Source organism: Caenorhabditis briggsae (assembly GCF_000004555.2).
Source record: "Caenorhabditis briggsae complete genome, chrI, whole genome shotgun sequence".
In the NCBI taxonomy this organism is placed as follows: domain Eukaryota; kingdom Metazoa; phylum Nematoda; class Chromadorea; order Rhabditida; family Rhabditidae; genus Caenorhabditis; species Caenorhabditis briggsae.
The window spans coordinates 7831201-7851821 of NC_013489.2; the positions used below are offsets into that span (position 1 = coordinate 7831201).

Consider the following 20621-nt stretch of genomic DNA (forward strand, 5'->3'; position numbering starts at 1 on the left):
ACAGAGCGCGCATGAAAGCACACACAAAACAGCGTTCCAATTTGGGACAGTTCGACTCCTTACCAGTTCGAACTTGTAACAGTTCGATTCTGTCCACGTTCTGTTCTGGCACGTGTGCGAAAAAAGGACTGTTCTGAATTGAATCTGTTCGATTTTAGGTCTGTTCGATTTGAAAAAGTTCGAATTCGTCGTACCCCCGAAATCTTTTTTAAAAAACGAGAAGGACGAGATTTATTCATCTTAAAGGGCGCTAGACTTATTCAGACAGGTCCCACCACGATTCAGCTAAGTACTGTTTTTTTTGTTTTGCCGCGTATGAGCAAAGCGCGCGCTTTCAATCGCTTGAAGCAGTGTGTTTCTGGATGCTTTGACACTTTGAAAATTTACTGGATGAATGATGCGGCATTTCTTCTATTCCTTTTGTCAAAATTGAATGTTAAGAATCTTGAATTTTAAAAATCGCATGACCTTGCTCGTATACTATCACCGGCGAATGAGTAATGTCTTTTGTGTGCAACCCTAGTGCGGAAACGGGAGAAAGTGACCCGCCTTCTTTTTGAAATCAGTTCAACAGTTTTTAGCAAACATGTGCCGCGTTGCAATTAGTCCCATAGTGGTTTCTCACATTCAGAAAAATCGAAAATCGCTAATTAATAACGGGAGCGAACCTCAACCGAAGATTTAGTCGATTTTTCAAAGAAACTGAAAAATTACCATTTTTTTTCGAATTGATTTACATAACAAAGCGGGTAACTGAAATTTTGAATGATCTTATATCGCGCTGGCTTGCCTTATTGTTGTTCTCTGGGTTTTCTCTACTGAATCAAAAGTTTTCCATATCTTGAACACTTTGTATATCGCGACTTCAATTTAGTATATTTTTTCAGGGCTGCTATTGTTTATAAAATGGAGAAAGATATGGCGAATTTGGCTCTCTCGGAGGGTACGAAGCCGTCTGCACCGGCAAAGCTCGGAATGGTCCCTCTTGCGGCAAAGAAAGAAAAAAACGCCAGCAAAGGACGTAAAGTGATGGTTGCGACGAACGTCCGTAAACTGAGTGTGTTTCATATTGTTATTTTTATTATCTATATACACCTACATTTTAAGCAATCGCTGCCAATCAACCCATTTATAAATATGCGGTCCAAGTCAACTACGTGTTTGTCAAGGAAGACGGAACTGAATGCACTATTGAAATGTCGAAATCGACGAGAAAAGGAACGGAGCATGATAACGACAAGGCAAGGTGCCAAAAAGTCTACAAGGAAGCAGTGACTCGTTACGAAGCATTGAGAACTGGAGGACCATTTTTCTATGACCGCCAAGCATCATTATATAGCTTGACCAAATTGAAAACTGAGGTTACTGCAATTCCTAGAGCTCTAACCAACATCTTTTTCAGAACATTTCCTTCGATGTTGACAAAGGCATTTGCAAGCGGCCAAACTTCAAGAAGGCTCAATTTATCCTCAAGAAAGTTGACGACTCCTTTCAGTCAACATCTAACGACATCAAGAAGACCGTAAATCCATGTCCTGGCAAAGCTGATCGAACCCTTCTCGAGGCACTGAACATCATTGTTTCGGGACCAGCTTTCGATAAGTGAGTGGGAAAATTTCGTAGTTTTGAATTCAGCTTCATTTTTACAGCAAAAACGTTATCACGGTCGGGGCATGTGTTCATTATCTTATCGACACCAGCGGAATTGAGTAAGCTGAATTCAGTAATGATATCTAATTTGTGATGTTCAGCGTTGCAAACAAGGACTATCAAGAAGGAGGCCTCTACTCAGCTGTTGGTGCTTCCAAGTCTGTCAAGACTTTGGAAGGAGCAAATCGACTTGCCCCAGGCCTTTTCATGACACCGGAGAGTAAGTTATACGAATTGGGGTCACAACGGAGAGAATCTGAGGCAGTGCGCGGATTTTAAGTTGCTACACTTTTTAAAATCATGATTCTCAACCCGCTACTCTTAGATCTTCGTTTCTATTCAAAATGGAAAAACTACGTTTGTTTTCAGTGAAAACAACTCTTTTCCATCCGGATAATGTATCTCTGGTTGATGTTCTTAAGTCCTACCGTGGTTTTGCCGCGAATTTGGCTTACAACACTCCTGTTGCCCAGCGTATTGAGAAGGCTTTCGTCGGTTTAGACGTTTCTTTAAACTACGGACCATATGCTGGACTTGGCGAGGATGGACTAGTTTCGAAAATCAGAAAGTTCTCTACATCGTCTGTTCAGACCACCTTCAAATGGAATGATTGCGAAGTAAACTTGGTCACATACTACAAGGAGAAATACGGAATCACTCTCAAGTTTCCTCACTTGTTCACGGTTGAGGCAAAAGGGAAGGTTGGAAGGATCAATTTCCCTGTGGAACTTCTTGTGTTATGCCCCAATCAGACTGTCACTAATGATCAAATGATCAATAACGAGCAAGCTGATATGATCAAGGTGAGATCTATCTTATCTAGCGCTAGGCTAGTAACATATCTAGAATACTTCATGTCGCATTAAGATGTCTGCTGCACAGCCGCATATCCGAAAATCCACTACCGAGACTGTTGTTAAAAATGTCGGATTGGCATCAAACAATATCTATGGCTTCATCAAAGTTGAAGAACCTCTCCAGGTGGAGGGTATCGTCCTCGACAAACCTAAAATCATCTTCGCGGGGAACAAGTTGGCTAACTTGGACGATCCAAAATCGAGATTCCCAACAGACTTCAACATCGCCGGTAATTACTTTATCGCAAAAGAGCTTTCCAATTGGGAACTCGTTTTTGTCGAGAACGAGGAAGTGAAGTAAGTTATTTTATCCAAGTGGCATTATGGGAAACTCTAATTATAGGGGTTTGGCCGAACAATTTGTGACCGAGATGCGTAAAAACGGAATGAAGGCGACAAACCCAGTCATTAGTTACATTGTCCGTAACGATCTTGAAGCTGTTTTCAAAAGAGCAAAGGTTGCTAAGCGACAATTGCTTTTCTTCGTTGTCAAAAGTCGCTATAACTATCATCAGAACATCAAATGTTTGGAGCAAAAGTACGACTTGCTTACTCAAGAAGTTCGCGCAGAAACGGCTGAGAAAGTATTCCGCCAGCCACAAACACGCCTCAATATCGTGAACAAAACTAATATGAAGTTGGGAGGACTGAATTATCAGATTGGCAGTGAGACTTTCCGTCGTCCGGATTATCTCATTGTTGGATTCGAAACCTCACAACGCTCAGGTGGTAATCCTGATGTAAGTACTCGTATCCAAGAAGACTAAAAAATTAAACAACTGTTTCCAGTACCCAATCTCAGTTGGTTACGCTGCGAATATGCTGGATCATCATCAGAAGTTTGCCGGTGGATACGTCTACGTCAAAAGATCCAATGACGTATGTTAGAATGAATATCAATGTTTAGTCAATGTTTAGGTTTTCGGACCGATTATCAAAGATACGTTGATCAAAATTCTGCAAACCACAAAAAAGAATCGCGCTACGCCGAAAGAAATCCTTCTGTACTTCAACGGAGTGTCCGAAGGACAATTTGCTATGGTTCCGACTACTTCGAAATAAGATACACATTTGAATTTTCAGCTGAACGAAGAATACCAACAACAAGTGAAGAATGCTTGCAAGGCCATAAGTGATACGTACAGACCACATTTCACCATCATCGCATCTTCCAAGACTCACAACGAGCGTCTGTACAAGTCTGATAAGGTTTTTGTGTTTCTTGACTTCCAAATATAAATATAAAGGTTTAGGGTCGTATTGTCAACCTCGAGCCTGGAACCGTCGTCGACCACCACATTGTCAGTCCAGTGTACAGCGAGTGGTATCACGCTTCAGCTGTAGCTCGTCAAGGAACGGCGAAAGCTACAAAATTCACCGTGATCTTTACGACAAACCCGAAAGAATCATTGTACATGTACGAACAACTGACCAACGATCTTTCTTATGACCATCAAATCGTGTTCCACCCTGTGGGATTGCCAGTACCACTCTACATTGCCGGACGCTATAGCCAACGTGGAGCAATGGTCCTTGCATCCAACATGGGGTAAGATTCACTGATCTGCAAAAAAGTGACAGTTTTCTTTTATATATCCATAAATTGCCATGTATCTGATCTGTGAACCAGATGTATAATATTCGTACTGTTAATCGCTTTTCAATTTTCAGACCAATCTACACCAACAATGTTATGGATATTGCGGCCACCAACAAAGAATACGGATACGAAAACAAGGGACTGTTCGAAACCCGCTTCAACGCCTAAGCAAGATCCAACACATATAAACCTGTTGTCCAATGTTTTAAAGTGCATTCCTCCTATCGTTTTACAAAGTTGAAATAAACTTGATTTCAATTATCTTTGTTGCCTTTTCACCTTACCTTATGGTTCCAGCTGTGTCATTATTTCTGACGAATAGCTTCATGTGTAAAAGCTTAGTGCCGAATTCCGTCTTTTCAGATGGAAAAAATTCTTGTGACTCGTCTTGAAAACATTGTAACTCGTATGGAAAACGTTCTTCTCAAGTGCGATGGCTCAAAAACTGGTGAACGTACTCAATTTTTTTCGAACGTCGATGGTTTTCAGACAAGACAGATAGTCCAAGTGCTCCTTCACCCAAAATGTCGGTTCCGAAAAGTATCGAGCTTCTGGACGAAGCGACAGAGGATAAGATTGAACAGCTTTGTGCGTTGTCGACTAAAATCGGAGGTGATGTCAATCTGCTCAAAAACCTGGTTTATAACAATGTCATGGGTTCTATGAAATCAAAAGTTTCAGATCAAAGACGCACTTACCGAGCACAGAAACTTCGTGTGGACTGCGTGTGGTCTTTCTCGGCCGAACGATGTGGGAATCACAAAACTGATCGAGAGTTTGTCGAAAAAAATATGTTCCACGACCGAATTCAAAGACAATCATAGAACCTCGCCGTTTTATGATCACATCTGCGCTGTCGAAGCTGCTATTGGAGGTGAGTGTGATTTTTTAGGTTTGAACTCATCTCATTTGTACGAGTTCTCATCCGATATCAACAAGATGTGCTTATTCAACCAATTTCTTTCAACGGCAAAAATTCATTTTGCACTGTAGAGATCACAACAGTATTTCGAGTATCTCTACCTTTTAAATTTACTGTGAAAAATGAATATGGGTTTCAGTTTTCGCAGAACGAACAGGCAATCCTTGTATTGGGCTAATATGTTTTTTCAAGTTGAATTTTGCAGGTCTCGGATGGGTCGTACAACCGAAAACTCCTGTTCCATACTTTAATGAAGCTGTCGAAACTTCTCTCTTCTACATCAACCGCATTCTCATGGCTCATAAAACTTCCAAAAACGAGCATTTCGAATGGGCCAAAACATTGAAAGAACTGCTGACGAAACTCCATTCATACATTCGCAGACACCACACCACAGGATTGATCTGGAATTCGCAACCTGGTACAAAACCGACCAAAGAAACATCTCTGGTCAGCTCAGCAGGTTCACCATCGATTCCGCCTCCACCTCCACCACCATCTCTCAGTTCCAACTCGGCTGGTGCTAAAGATTCAGGAGTGGCTGCACTACTGGATTCTCTCAACACTGGTCTTTCTGCCACAAGCCGCCTGAAGAAAGTCACGCCTGATATGCAAACCCACAAAAATCCATCTCTTCGAGGAGACAAGATTTCTTCAACGAATGGAAAAACTGGAAAATCCGTTTCTCAATCGGAGCCAGTGAAGAGTTCTCCTAAAATTTTGTGGGACGGGAAGGTTTGGAAAATCGAACATCAAGTCGAGAATCGTGATGTCGTCGTAGAAGTGAAAGATAAGAAAGAAGCAATTTATATCTACAAGTGTACCGATTCAGTCATCATGGTAAGGAATCATTGTAAATCCTCCAATATAAATATGGCCCCTCCCAATTGAATGCCACTCTCTGGTAGAACGTTCGTGCTCTCAACAATTAAAAAACTATAAAAAAATTTTTCTCAAGCTACAAAGTCTCTTACAACAGAGAGGGAAAAAGATCTGAACACATATTATGAGAATTGTGAAAGATTTGTTGCCGCACAGGCCATTAGTGTTTGCCTCCCCTTAATACAGTGGCATCCCAAAAACACTATTTTTTAAATGCTAAAAATTGTGAACAATGATAGTAATTCGATTTATTTCAAGATCAAAGGGAAAGCCAATACGATCACTTTGGACGGATGCTCTAAAACTTCTGTTGTCTTCGATGGCCTTCTGGGACAATGCGAAGTCATCAATTCCAAGTCGATTCAAGTTCAAACTCTCGGAGAGCTCCCGATTATTTCTATTCAAAAGACTGATGGGTGTCATGTTTATCTTTCACGTGCTGCTAGCGATACTCAAATCGTTTCGTCGAAGTCAAGTGAAATGAATGTATCAGCACAACTGGATGATGCCAGCGAAGAGTACAAAGAAATGGCACTACCTGAACAATTCGTGACGCGAATCGAAAACAAGAAACTCGTAACTTCTCCCACCGAGCTTGCATAAATCCCTACATCAAATTCTAATGTATCCAAACCTAAATACCGTATACCTAAGCACTGTTTAAATGAATATGTTCTCTTTGATTTCTCATCAATCAGCTGATATATTCAATTTTATTTATTTTCAGTGTTTTTTTTCCACTGCGCAGTATATCAAAACTAAATGCTTCCAAATTAAAAATATTCTCATTTATCAGATGATTTCCGCCTATAATCAATCACTGGTAGTGCAAGGAAACGCGGAGCAGACAAACAGAACAACGAATTTGATGGCATGATTTTGCTTCTGTTCTATCTTAGAATATATCCTTCTTTTTTTCAGGCCCCAACCATTTTTCTTCAAGGACACGGTGGAGAAATTTATACATCGCGATTCAGTACAAATGGGGATTTTCTTGCTAGTGCTGGCTATGATCAGCAGGTTTCCAAAAACTTTACATCCGTGTTTGATTTATTTTTTCAGATCTTTCTGTGGAATGTGTTCGGAGAGTGCGATAACTTTGCAGTGTTGAAAGGACACCGTGGAGCTGTTATGGATCTTCAATTCAACTCTGATTCAAGGTCAGTAAGAATCCCACCCTATACATGCAATTTGAACTGAATCATTTCGATTCCTATGAGAGATACGAAAAAACGGTCAACTCAAAAAATACTGGTAATATTATGATAAATAAGTTATCAGTTGAACAGTTTTTTTTAATCGTTTGAAGGAACTGAGATACTTGAGCTCAAATTGGACGGGTTTCTATTAGAGAAAATATTGTAATCCATTTTATATTACCTTTTTCAGTCATCTGGCTTCTTGTGGAACTGATAAATCAGTACGCGTTTGGGATATGGAAACTGGTGCATGCATCAGAAACTTCAAGTCACATACTGATATTGTCAACGCAATTAGTATGAATCGCAGAGGTCCAGAGATAATATGTTCCGCATCTGACGATGGAACAGCAATGGTAACTTCTTGAGAACGAGTAAATTGAACTAAAGAAATTCAGGTTCACGATTTCCGCAGTAAAGAAGCTGTGAAGTGCTACCAAGACAAATACCAACAAACTGCAGTCACATTTAACGATGCATCTGATGCCGTGATCTGCGGAGGAATCGCTAATCAAATCAATGTGAGTGTTTTTCCGAGACTATGAACAACACAACTATTTGATTCAGGTGTGGGACATGCGACGCAACGACATCAATTACGTTCTTTCTGGACATCGGGATACGATCACTTCGCTCTCTGTCAGTCACAACGGAAACTTCTTACTATCGAACTCAATGGACTGCTCATGTATGTTTCATCTGCGATTGAGATATTCTAAAGAAAACATTTTCAGTGATGACATGGGACATTCGTCCATTTGTACCTCGCAAAGACTATTGGCTAATTACCACGGAGTCGTTCACAATTTTGAAAAGGTTTTGTTCAATATAAAGAAAATTGATAGTTCATTCGAGTTTCAGAATCTTCTGAAATGCGGATGGTCTCCCAGTGACACCTACATCACATCCGGTTCTGCCAACCGTTTTGCTTTTGTTTGGGATGTCAAATCTCGTGCGTGTGTCTACAAACTTCCAGGTCATCTGGGATCTGTCAACTGCACTGATCTCCATCCAACTCAGGCTATTTGTAAGTTCAAGAGATCGATCTGCTGTAATTGATAGAAAACAGCACTTTACCGGCAACATCCCACTTTTATCACGAATTTCATGTTTCGGGACGTCTAGTGTTTGGGCGCTTTGTCAACCCACTGGGTTTGTCGTTCATTGTAATCATGCATTACCCATTTATCATCACTAGTAATGATTTGACTCCACCATTCGTGTGCGCAATGCAGGATGAAACAATTCAAACATCCCCCCACTCTTGTATCCAAGTTGCGTTGAGGCAAAAGGTGTGGTCCATATCTTCCCACTTTTTTGACTTTGCTGATAGTTTCCAATTCATGGCTTTTTACGAAAGGCTTGCCACAGATGTACTTGATATATCCAGCACAGTTAGAGACGGGCCCCTTTCAATCCTGGTTTTTAGTGCATCTAAATTTAAGACCCCTTGCCTTTTTGAAAGGGGATTTTCATTAAACGAGAATTCTCCTTTTTCAAATTAATGAAGCAAGTATGTGATAATAGTTCGGAAGGGTACATCTTGCTTGTTAACCTTTACTAACTAGAGATTGATTTCAGCAATTTTCAGGTCAGATAGTAATATAAATGAAATAACTGTCCAAAAATGTAAATTGTTATGGATGAAAACAGTGGTCATATCTCACTACACGGGAGGAGGAGAATGGTCTCCGTTGGGGTGTGGACACTATTAGACCTCACTAATATACAGATCTAACGACAGCTCCCTGGCTTGAACGCTGTTCAAAAATACAAAGTTTGAAATCAGCCTATCAAAAATGACAGGAACTTTCCGAACAACCTAATAGTAGGGTTATCTAAAGTTCAGGGCTCATGTAATGAGCCTAATGATGAACTGCTGTGCGAGCGTCAATAAGTTGGTTCAATAGATCACAATATGTATCGCCTGGATTTATTGTCATCATGTCTATTGTCGATAGAATCCATATGTTGCATTTTGATAGTTTTGGAAGTCCACTGAGCCAACTTTGTTTTCCTTTCGGCGTGAAAGATATAAAAAATGATCAACTGGCAAAACATCATCAAAATCTTCATATCAAAAATTATTATCATTCGGAGATATTTCAGTTCTGCAAAGAATTGATATCGTTACGATTCTCATTTTTTCGAAGCACTTCTCAAAAATAATGGAACATATTGTGTTTATACTCATTATACATATTAACTAGCATTGTAAGTTAGAATACAATGTGCCCATATTGCCCTTTCATTTAGCGCGAATTCGTCTCTCCATCTATTGCGCAATTCACTATGGACACCTGCTCGTCCCCCGATGTCCCCTCATTAGCATACGCTTTCCCTCACCACATCATTCAAAGAGTAATCATTATTCTTCAGCCAAGAATAGTGTTGATGCACTTTTTTTGGTTCCTAAATTTTTCAATTTCTCAAAAAAAGAATTCTTTCACCCAAATGTTATCGACTGTTCAGATCTGCAACCCATTTCTTTCAGAAATTTCGGTTTACAAAGCATGTCTCATGACGGAATGACCTTGCCAATATATTTTGACAGCCTTCTTCCTATAGTTCGTTTCATCGTCCATAGCCGAAAACAATTTTTTTTTCCTAGCTTCGAGCACCACGCCGTCTCCAATATATTGATTGAACTTCATAAGCACGAGTTTTGATTTCGGACTAGAGGGACAACATAACAGAAGTGGTTCGATTTTTAGTCGCCTGGTATATTCTGTGGGATAATCTCAACTACGATATTGATGATAGGTCAAAAATTCGTTTCGGCGAAGGGATAAATCTATCCATCTACAGCTAATTTTAACTACAACTAAATTTCCAGGGTCTTAATTGGGGAGGGTTTCCGTCTCCAGTATCTTAAATGTCATTGTCATTAGTAGTGACTCATTACATGATGAGCAATCTCTTGGGGTCAATTCACATCTCTCGATTTCTAATTATCTGCGTTCGTCATCTATAGCTCTGGCATTGTTTTTGAACAGTATCATGTGCTTGCTCTATTGCTGTTGTCAAAACAAGAAGGTAGAGACGCAGAGAAAATATGCATGCCCTTCCATTTTATATGTATTCTTTTGTTTATCGCTTCGAGATATTCGCTTATACACTTCGGCATACACTTCTCTCCAACTTTTTTTCCAGACCAAAATGATAAGAATATGTTTTAGTGAAAGGGTTCATCATGGGGTTTGGCTGGTTCATTTTTCAAATAATTCTTCCCCGCGCAGCGGGCCGCGCCCCCTTCTGATGGAACGCAGACACCGCTGAGTCACCAGTTCAATTTGAATCTTTTGCGCCGAGACTAACGCTAACTTTATCGTAGTCAAAGTTCACTATGGCATATTTGTGTTCGAGAACATTTTTATAACGAACAAAAAACAGAGGTTCCGTAATTTCCGAGAGAAAAATTCCCGGGAAAGTGGGCGGAGCCTCGCAAGACGCAACGCCTTTTTTGCAACTTTTTTTTCAGTACTCTCCGCTGGAAGCGACAAGACTATATATCTCGGAGAGCTCGATTTGGAGGATTACTGAGTTTAGTGCTGATTAGAAATATCTCAATTCCACTGACTTGTTGATTTTACTACTCATATATTTTTTAACTCTCCTTGTTGTCTTTCTCTATGATATTTGTGTGTTTCTATTATTTTTTTTGGTATGATCAGACTGAACTCCTAATGTGTGATTCTGGATCTCATGAATATTATCCTCCAAAATCAAAAAAGTCAATATAAATATCTTGTTCTCATCTTAATCGTTGTTTTACCCTTCTACACCGAGACTTTCTTTCCTTTTCTTTGACAGCTCAAAACTCATACCCAATCGATTCATTTAGAAAATTATATGGACCATCAGATTTCTCTTTCACACTCTGCTCCATTACGTCCTGCGTGTCCATATTTCGCAAAGGTATTCACTGTTTTAAGGTAATATTTGTCTAATATGGTCTGGGTTTCAGATTTGGGACCCGGCTTTCACAAATATATGGTTTGAAGTTTTCGGGAAAGAAGCACCAAACGAAGAAGTCGCCGCTCAACTGCTGGAAAGAGTTCGCGATGAATTGGATTTGATTTATGATAGGTATGATCTTCCAATGGTATGGTAGTTCAAAAGTTTTCTCATAGATTTTTCGATTCAATCCTAAATTTATTCCCAATAAATTTCAGATATGAAAATAGGACAAAAGAATATCGACTCAGAGAGCAGCACGAGTATATAGGTGAAGATCTTTTTAAGAGAACAAAGTCGCTCTGCCTATTTGACGGCAGATTCTTTCCATTAGAATGGGTAAGACAAAATTCATGAAAGCTGAATCCATGAACACATATTTCAGTTTCTTTCTAAGAATTGTTGCACTCGCGCACATTTTTCAAAGGATGCACCGGAAAAGAAACACACTGTCATTGTCAAATTGAGATTACGCCAATTACCAAGTGCGCAGAAAAGTTATGTGTCAGTACCTAATCATTTTCTTTCAGTTATTCTTCGAGAAACTAAGGATTCCCTTATAAGCCGTTATCTGCCCAATGTGATCGAGCCTGACAACGAAAGCTCGTCCTTCCACAACTCGTTTCGCTTTTATAAGAGAATTTTGGAAGCCACCATTAAGTTTGTATTTTATTATTAAAATGTTAATTAAACGATTCCAGGTTATTCTATAACTGGTCGATTGAATGGGATATTTTGGCGGAAAATCCCCAGGAACAAGAGATGTTGATTTCCATTCAAAGCAAACAAAAAAAGGAAGAAGAAATTAATAAAGAAGTAAAAAAGAGATAACACGATAAAGACAATCTAGTGGGCGAAAAGAAGAAGAAGCGAGTGGAGGAATCGAACGTCGATATTGAAAACATTCAAATCAAATCGAGCTGTGAAACATCCATGGATGTCAAAATACCTAAAAGGTCTTCAACGGGTGCTTCCGACCGTGCAAGCTTTGAGCAGTCCGAAGCATTACGCCCAAATATCGTTGCTCTTTCGTTGCTTGGAGATATCCCGAATACTTCAACTGATCCTATAAAAGAACCCGAGGTAGTCACAATATCCTCAGACGAGGAAGATATTTCGGAAAGCTTATATGTTGATTTGCCTATGTGTTCATCACCACTTGTTCTCAAATCTCAGTTTTCGGAAAATGCAGAAATGTCAAAAAGTAATAGAACCCAAGATTTAGCCAGTTTGTTCCCTTTCGGAGAAGCCTCGTTTTCATCGAAATTAAATCAAGCGCTCGAAGGAAATTCGTTGATAGCGTCGGTGTGCAGCAGTGCTTCAACCGATTCGAGTACCTCTACAAATATATCACCAGACTATCATGTTCCGTCTGAAAAAAGTTATACCTCTTCCATGGAACATTCTCCAGAACCGATTCCCGATACTGTACCAAACAACAGATATCCAATTTTCAAAGTTGTGGACAGCAATCAAATGAACAAAACTCCCCGTAAATCGTTTTCCTTTTCTTTTCAAAACAAAAGAGTATCGGTTCAAAAACCGACAGTGTTCAAAGAATTTAACACCGAACCCACTTCTCATGATCTGAAATCCCTACCTCATCTCCGAAGCATGAGTCGTTCATATAAAATTGCTGACGAAAAGCGCTACTGGCAGCCAAGAATTCACATAGAGAACAGTCGCTTTGAAGAACACCTGTACAGAATAAAGACTGTAGCTGTAAAAGAGGGTTACATCAATCGAATCTGCGAAGTTCTCTGCCGTCCAATAACGCTGAGCATGATTAAGTGAATATTTTCATCTTCTGAGAGCTGTTGAGAAGATATTTATTTTCAGAAAACATGTTCATTTGTTGCCGTTGAGTGTCAGTACACCAGTGACGACTCAGAAGTTGTGCCAGTATGTGAGAGAAACAATGATGGACCGATTTGCTTTAGATGGCAAGCATTCTCACTATTTCCCGGTTGGTTGGGTGAGTATTTTCGAAAATTAATTCATCATACGAGCACTATTTACAGTTGTCTCCAAATATGCCAGACTTGGAGACGTCAAAAACAACAGAAGCCAACATCAAGTTCGCAGCTGGCCGACATGATTCAGCTCTATGGTTTATTGCTGATAAGATCCCAAGCATGTCAGCAAGAGCCGAATTTAAGAAAGACGGGCATATTCTTTGCCAGAAGATCATTCGCGACCTCATTCGAACCGTATTTGTTATGAAGCTCGACGAGTATAAAGCGGCTTACTATTATTTTGATGGAACCTTCGATATTAAGGTAAGAACGTTTATGAACTGATATCTAGTTTCGTTTTTTTTTCAGAAAAGCATCACATTTGCCAATACCACTTTCTGTTCTTCACCGGGGTCCGATTAGAAAAGTTTTGCAAAGCTAATATTAATGACAATTACTAACTACTCTTTTAATGTACAAAGTACAACTTTTTTCTCGCATTCACTTGTAATACTAATCCTGGTTTTTCGTTTTGCTGTTTTTTTTAATCGAGTTGTTATCAGCTTCATTCCCCGTTTTTCTTTTGACACTTTCAGGATTTTTTATTTGTATAAAACATTGTATCATGGAAGACCCGTCTTGCAAAGCCAGAATTATAGCACAGTCAAAACAAGATTAATGTCAATGAGCACAAATTAGTGAATGGAGTCAGTGCGACATGTGAAGAGAAATAAAACAAAGCTGCTATCAACAAAGGAAATGGTAGAGCGGGTAGGGCCGTTTGAGACAGACTCACAACCGGGAGAGTAATCGTCAATCCGACGAGATTAGACAAGAAGCAAGCCAATACAGTAGTAAGAGGGGACGTCTGAAACATGTAAAATGATTGCAAATGTTCACAACACTTGGGTTTACCTGAGCGGCGTTCCCCAGCATCAGGGAGTAGAAAACGAAATCACCCATGCCGAGACGAATGGTCCCTTCCACCTCTCGCACTTCCCCTGAAAATAAAAAGATTTGATCATTTAGGTTGAATGCTAATTCTTACTCGTTCGCCGGGGTATTACTGGAGTTGTTAATAATGAATCCGATTGCAGTAAGTTTGCGTTTGATGAGTTAGAAAACTCTGTTAGTTGGGTGCTGTGTGGGCGTGTTGTATCCGGCGTTTCCGGCGTTTCCACATAAGAGCTGGCTGAAATTTTGAATTTCGTCGTTCAATCTGACACAGCAACTGACAGTTATACAAAATGGCTGGAAAATTGTTATCCCCTCTACGACTTGCAGTCTCAACAAGCATTTTTAATGGGCCACATGGAGTTAAAACCGCGACAATGTCCCATATGGAAATGGCAACAATGGATATCCAAACAGTCCAATCTGGTAGATTTTTGAGTAGAAATAAGGCTGTTAAAGCTGCAAGCATCACTAGGTAGAACTGGTGTAGCCTTCTATGAGCTTTCCAATGAAGACTGAGAACTCCTAAACCGCCGAATTGGAAAGTCAGAAAGACTGAAGAAGGTACAGACATGGGAATCGAACAAGCTTGTGCCAAGTTGTGAAAGTGAAAGAAGGCATAGACAAGTAGAAGGGAGATACTGTTTGCAATGATGTATGCTGTTATTGCCTGAAAATATTAGATGGGGTTTTCAACATTTTAATTATGTCACCTTATACAATCGTTTTTTATAGCAAACGACGCCCATAGTTGTCGTCAGAACCAGAAAAATCATGAGCAATAGTGTAACATGTCCACTCTCTTCTGTGTCGTACGAATGAAATACGCCATAAATTCTGAAAAAAAGTGTCGTCAAGCCGTCAAGCCGTCAAACTCATATCGGAATCTTACACTTTGGGTGTTTTCGTAATAGGTGGACGACATATAGAAACATTGATCGCAACAAAAATCATACACAAAGCAACAGGATAAAGCACCCGAAGTAATGTTGCTCCTGAATATACCCTTCGCGTCCGAACCATCTATAATCAAATTTTGTTTTTGCGAGATTTCTTCTTCAAGGAAAACACTTTTCAGCTTACTCCTGTGGCGGAAAAATCAGGTAGACATCTGCGACATTTACGAGGAGGAGGACATCCTTTTTATATTTTTTTAAACCCCGTGATTAGCATCAGACCGTACGCTTCAAAGGCGCATTTTTGATTTGTTTCTTGGGTTTCAAAGTTAAGGTGTACGGTACTTTATCCGTCTTACACAACCCTTCCCATGTTTGCTTTTTCTCTACATTTCTTTCAGAATTTTACAATTGAGATTGAGTTTTTAGTGAAGAAATATTTTCTCACTGTTAGAATTCTATTTATTGTGTTCACATGCGACTTCATCGACTTCATCTAATGAGCCTCTGAAGGTTGTCGCCTGCGCACACTGACGCATTTCTTGTGTCGCTCTTGCTTGCGTCTTCCGTGCAACGGTGCAATTTCTCGTCATGGTGTTCTTCGCATTTTTAAAAACGTTTTCAAAATTAATTGAATCTAATTCTCAAAAACAATTTTCAGGTTTCGGAGCTAAAACATCGTTAGAAATGGCAGAGGACGATGTGATGATAGACGGGCGACCACTTTCGTCCCTCAAAGTGACTGAGTTAAAAGAAGAACTCGAAAAGCGACAAATCTATATAAAAGGAGTGAAAGCAGTACTTCAAGAGAAACTCAGAGAGGTAAAAACTTTTGAACAGTATTATATCGATGAACTGTTAAGTTTTACAGGCAATAGCTAGTGAGGGTGGCTCTACCACCGATTCAAAGTCACTGGAGCCGGAAACTGAAGCGCCTGGAACAAAAACTCCACAGGTTTGGTAATATTTTTAAGATATTCAATAAAAACATTTATTTTAGAACAATCTCTCGCCGTCGAAAAAATCTGAAACATCTCCGAGCAAAAGACAAACTCCAAAGAGAGGGTATGATTTTGAAGGACATTTTTTGAAAACTGTTAATAAGTTGCATTTCAGACAAAGGAACAAGCAAGAAAATGAACCAGTTGAGGCTCCGGAAGTTGAGATAGAACCCGAGCAAATAACTGATTCTGTACAAGAAAAAGTGGACGACGTAACGGAAACTGTTGTTTCGCAGTCTTCAGAACCATTGAAGACGACAGAAGCGTATGTTTTAAAAATACACTAAGCAAAAAAGGATTTATTTCTTTCAGACAGCAGTTGGAAAATGAAGCCGAAGTCAGTGAGAAGCCACAAGTGCCAAAAACTGAACTACAAGACAAAACTGCTGAGGTTGAGGTTACCCCACAGGAGACTAGGTAAGGGCTGCGCTAGAATTTGTTTAAAAAATTTTGTTTCCAGTGCAACGAAGGATACTGAACCGGTTGCTCAGTCTGCTGATACAGTGAAGGAGGTGGCGCAGGAACCAGAAGGTTTGAAATCGAACCATCCTTTTTCAATGAACAAAAACTTTTAGTTATTAATGCTCCATCAGAGAAAAAAGTTCCAAAGGATGACGATGGAGACGAGTTGGATTATGGAGACGATGAAGAAAAGGATCAGAAGGACGATGAGTCGATGGATTCAGAAGATGCAAAAGAGAAAGAAGCGAAAGCTATTCAGGTCGAGGGGAAACATGAGAAGAACGCTGAAGGTGTCAAGAAGGAGGAAAAGGTGCGCGAATCGGTGTCTCACCGGCGTGTATCTTCTCCTTCGTCTAGGTAAGAATGTTTTTTCTATTGCTTTGATTCTAATCATCCTTGTTCTGGGTCTAGACATCCAGTGTCCAACATCGTTCACATTCGTGGTTTGACTCGTCCATTCACCGAGAGACAATTGCGCAACGAGATCGAAAAGCATGGAGGCGAAATCACCGATTTCTGGATTGACAAAGTAAAAAGTCACTGTTTTGCAAAGGTAATCGGTTTTTCTAGTAATTGAGTTTAAAAGAAAAATATTCCAGCTCAAAACCAATGAAGATGCTGGTAACGTTCGCAACGCAATGCATGACACAGTTTGGCCAGATGGAAATCCAAAGAAGTTGGCTATTGTGTTCGAATCAGAGGAAAATGTTTGTTTTCACAATGTATTTTTGATAATGATCGTGATTTGCAGATGACAAAATACAAGGAAGGAAAAGAATCAAGCATTGTGGAGGCTGGAAAGATCGGAGGACGAGGTGATCGCATGTCTACCAGTTCCCAAATATCTTTGCTAGGTGGAAAAGCTAGTCTTCAGACTACGGTAAGTAGGGGTAAAATTTAGGGTTCCCATACTTGCTACTCACAATCAGATTCAAAATGTCCTTCGTGACAACGACAAACTCGACGCTGACCGAAAAGAAAAGCGTGGAAGCCTTGCCTCTCGTCTCACCAGAATTGATGACACCGATAAGACCAAGGAAGTTAGAAAAAGGAATCGGTCTGAAACACCTCCATTTTCTCGTGGTGCTGGATTCATGAACGAAAAAAGAGCCAAGCTCGACGGTCAGGAACGAGAATATCGCAGGTAAAATACATGTCATAATTTGAAATAAACATTGAATAATTTTGAAGAGATGAACCTCGCCGAGTGACAGAGGAAGATGTTCCCAAAAAATCGTTGGATCAACTCTTCAAAAAAACGCTTGCACAACCACCAATTTATTATTTGCCTTTAACTGAGGAACAGGTAACTTTTTATTGATCGTGAATTTTTTCACAAAGCAAACGGTTTTCAGGTTGCTGAGAAAGCTAATAAAAAGATGAAGGAGTCTGAAAAAGTCACGGAACGGGCCGGCAAATCGGATCGTGAGAAGGATCATGATCGTAGCCGTGGAGAACGTGCTGAGCGTGGAGACCGTGGAGAGCGTATTGATCGTGGTGATCGTGGGGAACGCAGTGATCGAGACCGCCAAAGACGTCGCGATTAACATATCAACCTCATGCTGCTCACATTCCACCCCATTCATTCTCTATTACATGTTATATTCCTCCTCTGATCCACTCCCCAATTTTGTTTGATATTTCAAAATTTTATTCTGTGGTAGATTTTGTTGGTATGAATTGATGATGTCTCCTGTACCCACTTATTCCTCTGTTCGGCTTTTTAAGACCGAGGACATGTCTGGAGTTTTCGAAAACCGATCTTGTCTTCGCCTTTTTTAATTGTGTTGTCTTATCGAAAACACTAAATACTCTTCCCCCATTTGTTTCAAAGATTCTCTTTTTGTACCTCTTTACTATCTCATTTCTTGCTCTAAGCTAAAAAGAGCACATAATAAAATTCAATTTGGAACATGTTCTTGTCTTGAAAAAACACCCACACATATAAAAATAGAGGAAAGATATTTTTAAAAGTCAATTGCGATTCACACGAAAACAATTATCGTAGAATTCATTTTTCCATAATTTTTGCTCTATTTGGTAGTGAATTATCCGAAAGACCAAAGAGCAAACATTCATCAGTAATCGCAGGAAACACTTTCTCTTGAATTTTTTCCGGAAAACGGATTGTTTTATCCAGCTGCAGCCGTAGTGCCTCTTCGACTGTCATTCAGACATTTTTCACCAAACAAATCTCAGATTCTAATTCATGTAGAAATACTTCTTAAAATGCATAATTTAGATTCACAGACCCCTCTATGACTTTTATGCTTATCATATTTTTTTTCAGTCAAGTTTTCCATTCCGCTTAAATTCAGCCCGCCAACCAGCGGTCATTTACCATTCATCGCGACTGCCAGTTAGCAGTCGGTTAACAACCTATTTTTGAAGTATTCTAATGTGAGGAAAATGAGCTTCTATCATTACTTAATTATCAATTTTTAGCATGAAATATTGTTTTCTGGGTGATTTTCAATCAAAACTTCCCAGTTCCCAAGGGGTTCAAATTGTCCGCCAACAGTCCGTCGACGGCCCGTCGGTTCTCCTTCGGCTGTCAACTACAGTGCATAACAGATTCTTACGTCCACCCATGTTTAGGGTCATAGCTTGAGAGCTGTTAGAGGAATCCGGCTAATTTTTTGAAAATCGGATTCGAAACAACAAAATTAATCTAGTGGACAATTTTTGTAATGAAACCTTGAAAACTACCCGAGTTATCTGGAAAAGTCTGAAAATATGCCTTTCGCAAACGTTGCAAGTTTATTCGCCCACTCCAAAGATCAGTAGATCGCGACCTTCAGCGAAGACGGAGGTGTCCAAAATTTTAATTCTGTAGAACTAAAATCACTGTTAAATGTTGTTTTCCTTACATGTTTCACATTTCTTTGAGTTTGTATCACGTCATGGGATCTTTTGCCGACTGATGCTGGAAAAGCTTCAATCGTAGCATTTGGAGCAGCTGGATGGACCAAAAAGCTTTCAGAAAGCAATTAAAGCATTCACACTGTCATATCGACATTTTTCTCATCCGGAAAATATTGAAAAAAACAGGATCAGCTCAAAACCTGCCCTCAAGATTCCAACCCTCTACCAGTACTGTTGTTTTAAACTCTTTGAAGTCGTGTAATGGTATCAACGAGGATCTGAAACTTGAAGTCATCAAGTGAACGGGTTAGATATGTCTCGAAGATAATCCAGGCATCAAAAGAGCAATCATGGTCCCAGCTCCGACACCTACCGATGATCACAAAGTGCGTTGTCTCAACTTCTTTCAAAAGTGCATCGGATCCAACTGGGGGAAGGTGCCAAAGTTTAACATGATCTACCAAAATAACCTTAGCATGGATGTTTTTCATTCTAAAAAAGTATCTGACAAAATTATCACCGTTTATATCACTAACATTTTATTAGTAGACCAATTTCGAGTATCTTTTATAGGAACCGAGATAATTGCCCAATAAATAAAACAACAGATGGTGCGCCTTCGGCGCGATCCAACCTAGTTTTTACTCGTTCGTCCTTAGTTTTTCACTTTTTTAATGGGTTACGTAAATCTACTTTCAATTTTCGAGTTTTTTTAAACTTTTCACACGTTACTCAATAAACCTTTAAATCAATCAATATTAGGTCTTGCCCCTACCTCTGTCCACGTTGTAAAAATTCCACGTATTGAAGAAAAACAGTCCTTTGGGAAATCCCACTTTTTGAATTAGTTTGATAATTTTCACCAGCACTATTTGACTTCCCTGAAGCTCCCTGCGAAAGCTGTTTATTGTTTCATTTGCTTTTTTCTTTCGATTGTTCGGATGCGAAAAAAGTTACAAAAGGCCCTCAAGGTCGCCATGTTTGGTGGTTCATGGCTAGGTGAATTCATTTTCACTGAACGTCCCCCTTTTGCAAAAGACTCAATCTAAGAAAAAAAAACAAATGAACAAAAACAATAAATAGCGATCGTATAGCTTTTTAGCAGTGAAAAAGAACTATTGAAAATTAGAAAACTGTCTCCTCGGAGACAGGGGTTTTGTGTTGGTGTTTTCCCCCAGTGAAAACCCATTTTCCCTTTCATGTACTGAGCCTCTACGTGGCGAAAGGGATCAACAGACGAAAGTCTGGCTAATCAGTACACTTTTGAAACTTGTCATTTTTCATAATTTTTGTTGATATGTTCAGGAATATCTATGTTTGAAATTTCTTTTGTCAATAAATCCATTTTTTTACATCTTCCATTTCATTTCTCTTTCCCAAGCTCGTTTCCAAGAAGGAGGAATCAAAATTGGACTCTGGAG

The 20621-nt window shown here is 39.6% G+C and overlaps 5 protein-coding genes across 5 annotated transcripts; 4 read left to right on the forward strand and 1 right to left on the reverse strand.

The window, feature by feature from the left end:
* Positions 1 to 906: 906 nt before the first annotated feature.
* Cbr-sago-2 lies at positions 907 to 4275 on the forward strand (the record flags this gene model as incomplete). The annotated part of the gene is made up of 13 exons (XM_045237753.1): positions 907 to 1057; positions 1108 to 1361; positions 1403 to 1602; positions 1650 to 1709; positions 1752 to 1870; positions 2020 to 2453; positions 2497 to 2804; positions 2851 to 3247; positions 3297 to 3386; positions 3426 to 3548; positions 3591 to 3716; positions 3761 to 4056; positions 4179 to 4275. 13 exons carry the CDS (start codon positions 907 to 909, stop codon positions 4273 to 4275), a joined length of 2655 nt encoding a protein of 884 aa, XP_045094754.1.
* A 195-nt stretch (positions 4276 to 4470) lies between these two features.
* On the forward strand, positions 4471 to 6514 carry Cbr-cas-2 (the record flags this gene model as incomplete). The annotated part of the gene is made up of 5 exons (XM_002646331.1): positions 4471 to 4555; positions 4597 to 4745; positions 4789 to 4981; positions 5235 to 5869; positions 6170 to 6514. 5 exons carry the CDS (start codon positions 4471 to 4473, stop codon positions 6512 to 6514), a joined length of 1407 nt encoding a protein of 468 aa, XP_002646377.1.
* Positions 6515 to 6707: 193 nt separating this feature from the next.
* CBG12096 lies at positions 6708 to 13445 on the forward strand (the record flags this gene model as incomplete). The annotated part of the gene is made up of 17 exons (XM_002646332.1): positions 6708 to 6782; positions 6833 to 6931; positions 6974 to 7071; positions 7301 to 7466; positions 7509 to 7631; positions 7678 to 7926; positions 7972 to 8137; positions 8692 to 8809; positions 10592 to 10692; positions 11046 to 11199; positions 11286 to 11406; positions 11453 to 11552; positions 11598 to 11727; positions 11988 to 12857; positions 12907 to 13042; positions 13089 to 13346; positions 13392 to 13445. The coding sequence occupies 17 exons, from the start codon at positions 6708 to 6710 to the stop codon at positions 13443 to 13445; spliced, it is 3018 nt and encodes a 1005-aa protein (XP_002646378.1).
* A 241-nt stretch (positions 13446 to 13686) lies between these two features.
* Positions 13687 to 14999, reverse strand: Cbr-hop-1 (the record flags this gene model as incomplete). Its single annotated transcript, XM_002646333.1, has 6 exons — positions 13687 to 13890; positions 13938 to 14023; positions 14071 to 14214; positions 14259 to 14646; positions 14690 to 14813; positions 14869 to 14999. 6 exons carry the CDS (start codon positions 14997 to 14999, stop codon positions 13687 to 13689), a joined length of 1077 nt encoding a protein of 358 aa, XP_002646379.1.
* A 560-nt stretch (positions 15000 to 15559) lies between these two features.
* Cbr-acin-1 lies at positions 15560 to 17882 on the forward strand (the record flags this gene model as incomplete). Its single annotated transcript, XM_045237771.1, has 12 exons — positions 15560 to 15694; positions 15744 to 15827; positions 15873 to 15937; positions 15989 to 16138; positions 16186 to 16290; positions 16405 to 16692; positions 16747 to 16888; positions 16935 to 17042; positions 17087 to 17215; positions 17265 to 17479; positions 17527 to 17641; positions 17691 to 17882. The coding sequence occupies 12 exons, from the start codon at positions 15560 to 15562 to the stop codon at positions 17880 to 17882; spliced, it is 1728 nt and encodes a 575-aa protein (XP_045094755.1).
* Between the last annotated feature and the right edge of the window lie 2739 nt (positions 17883 to 20621).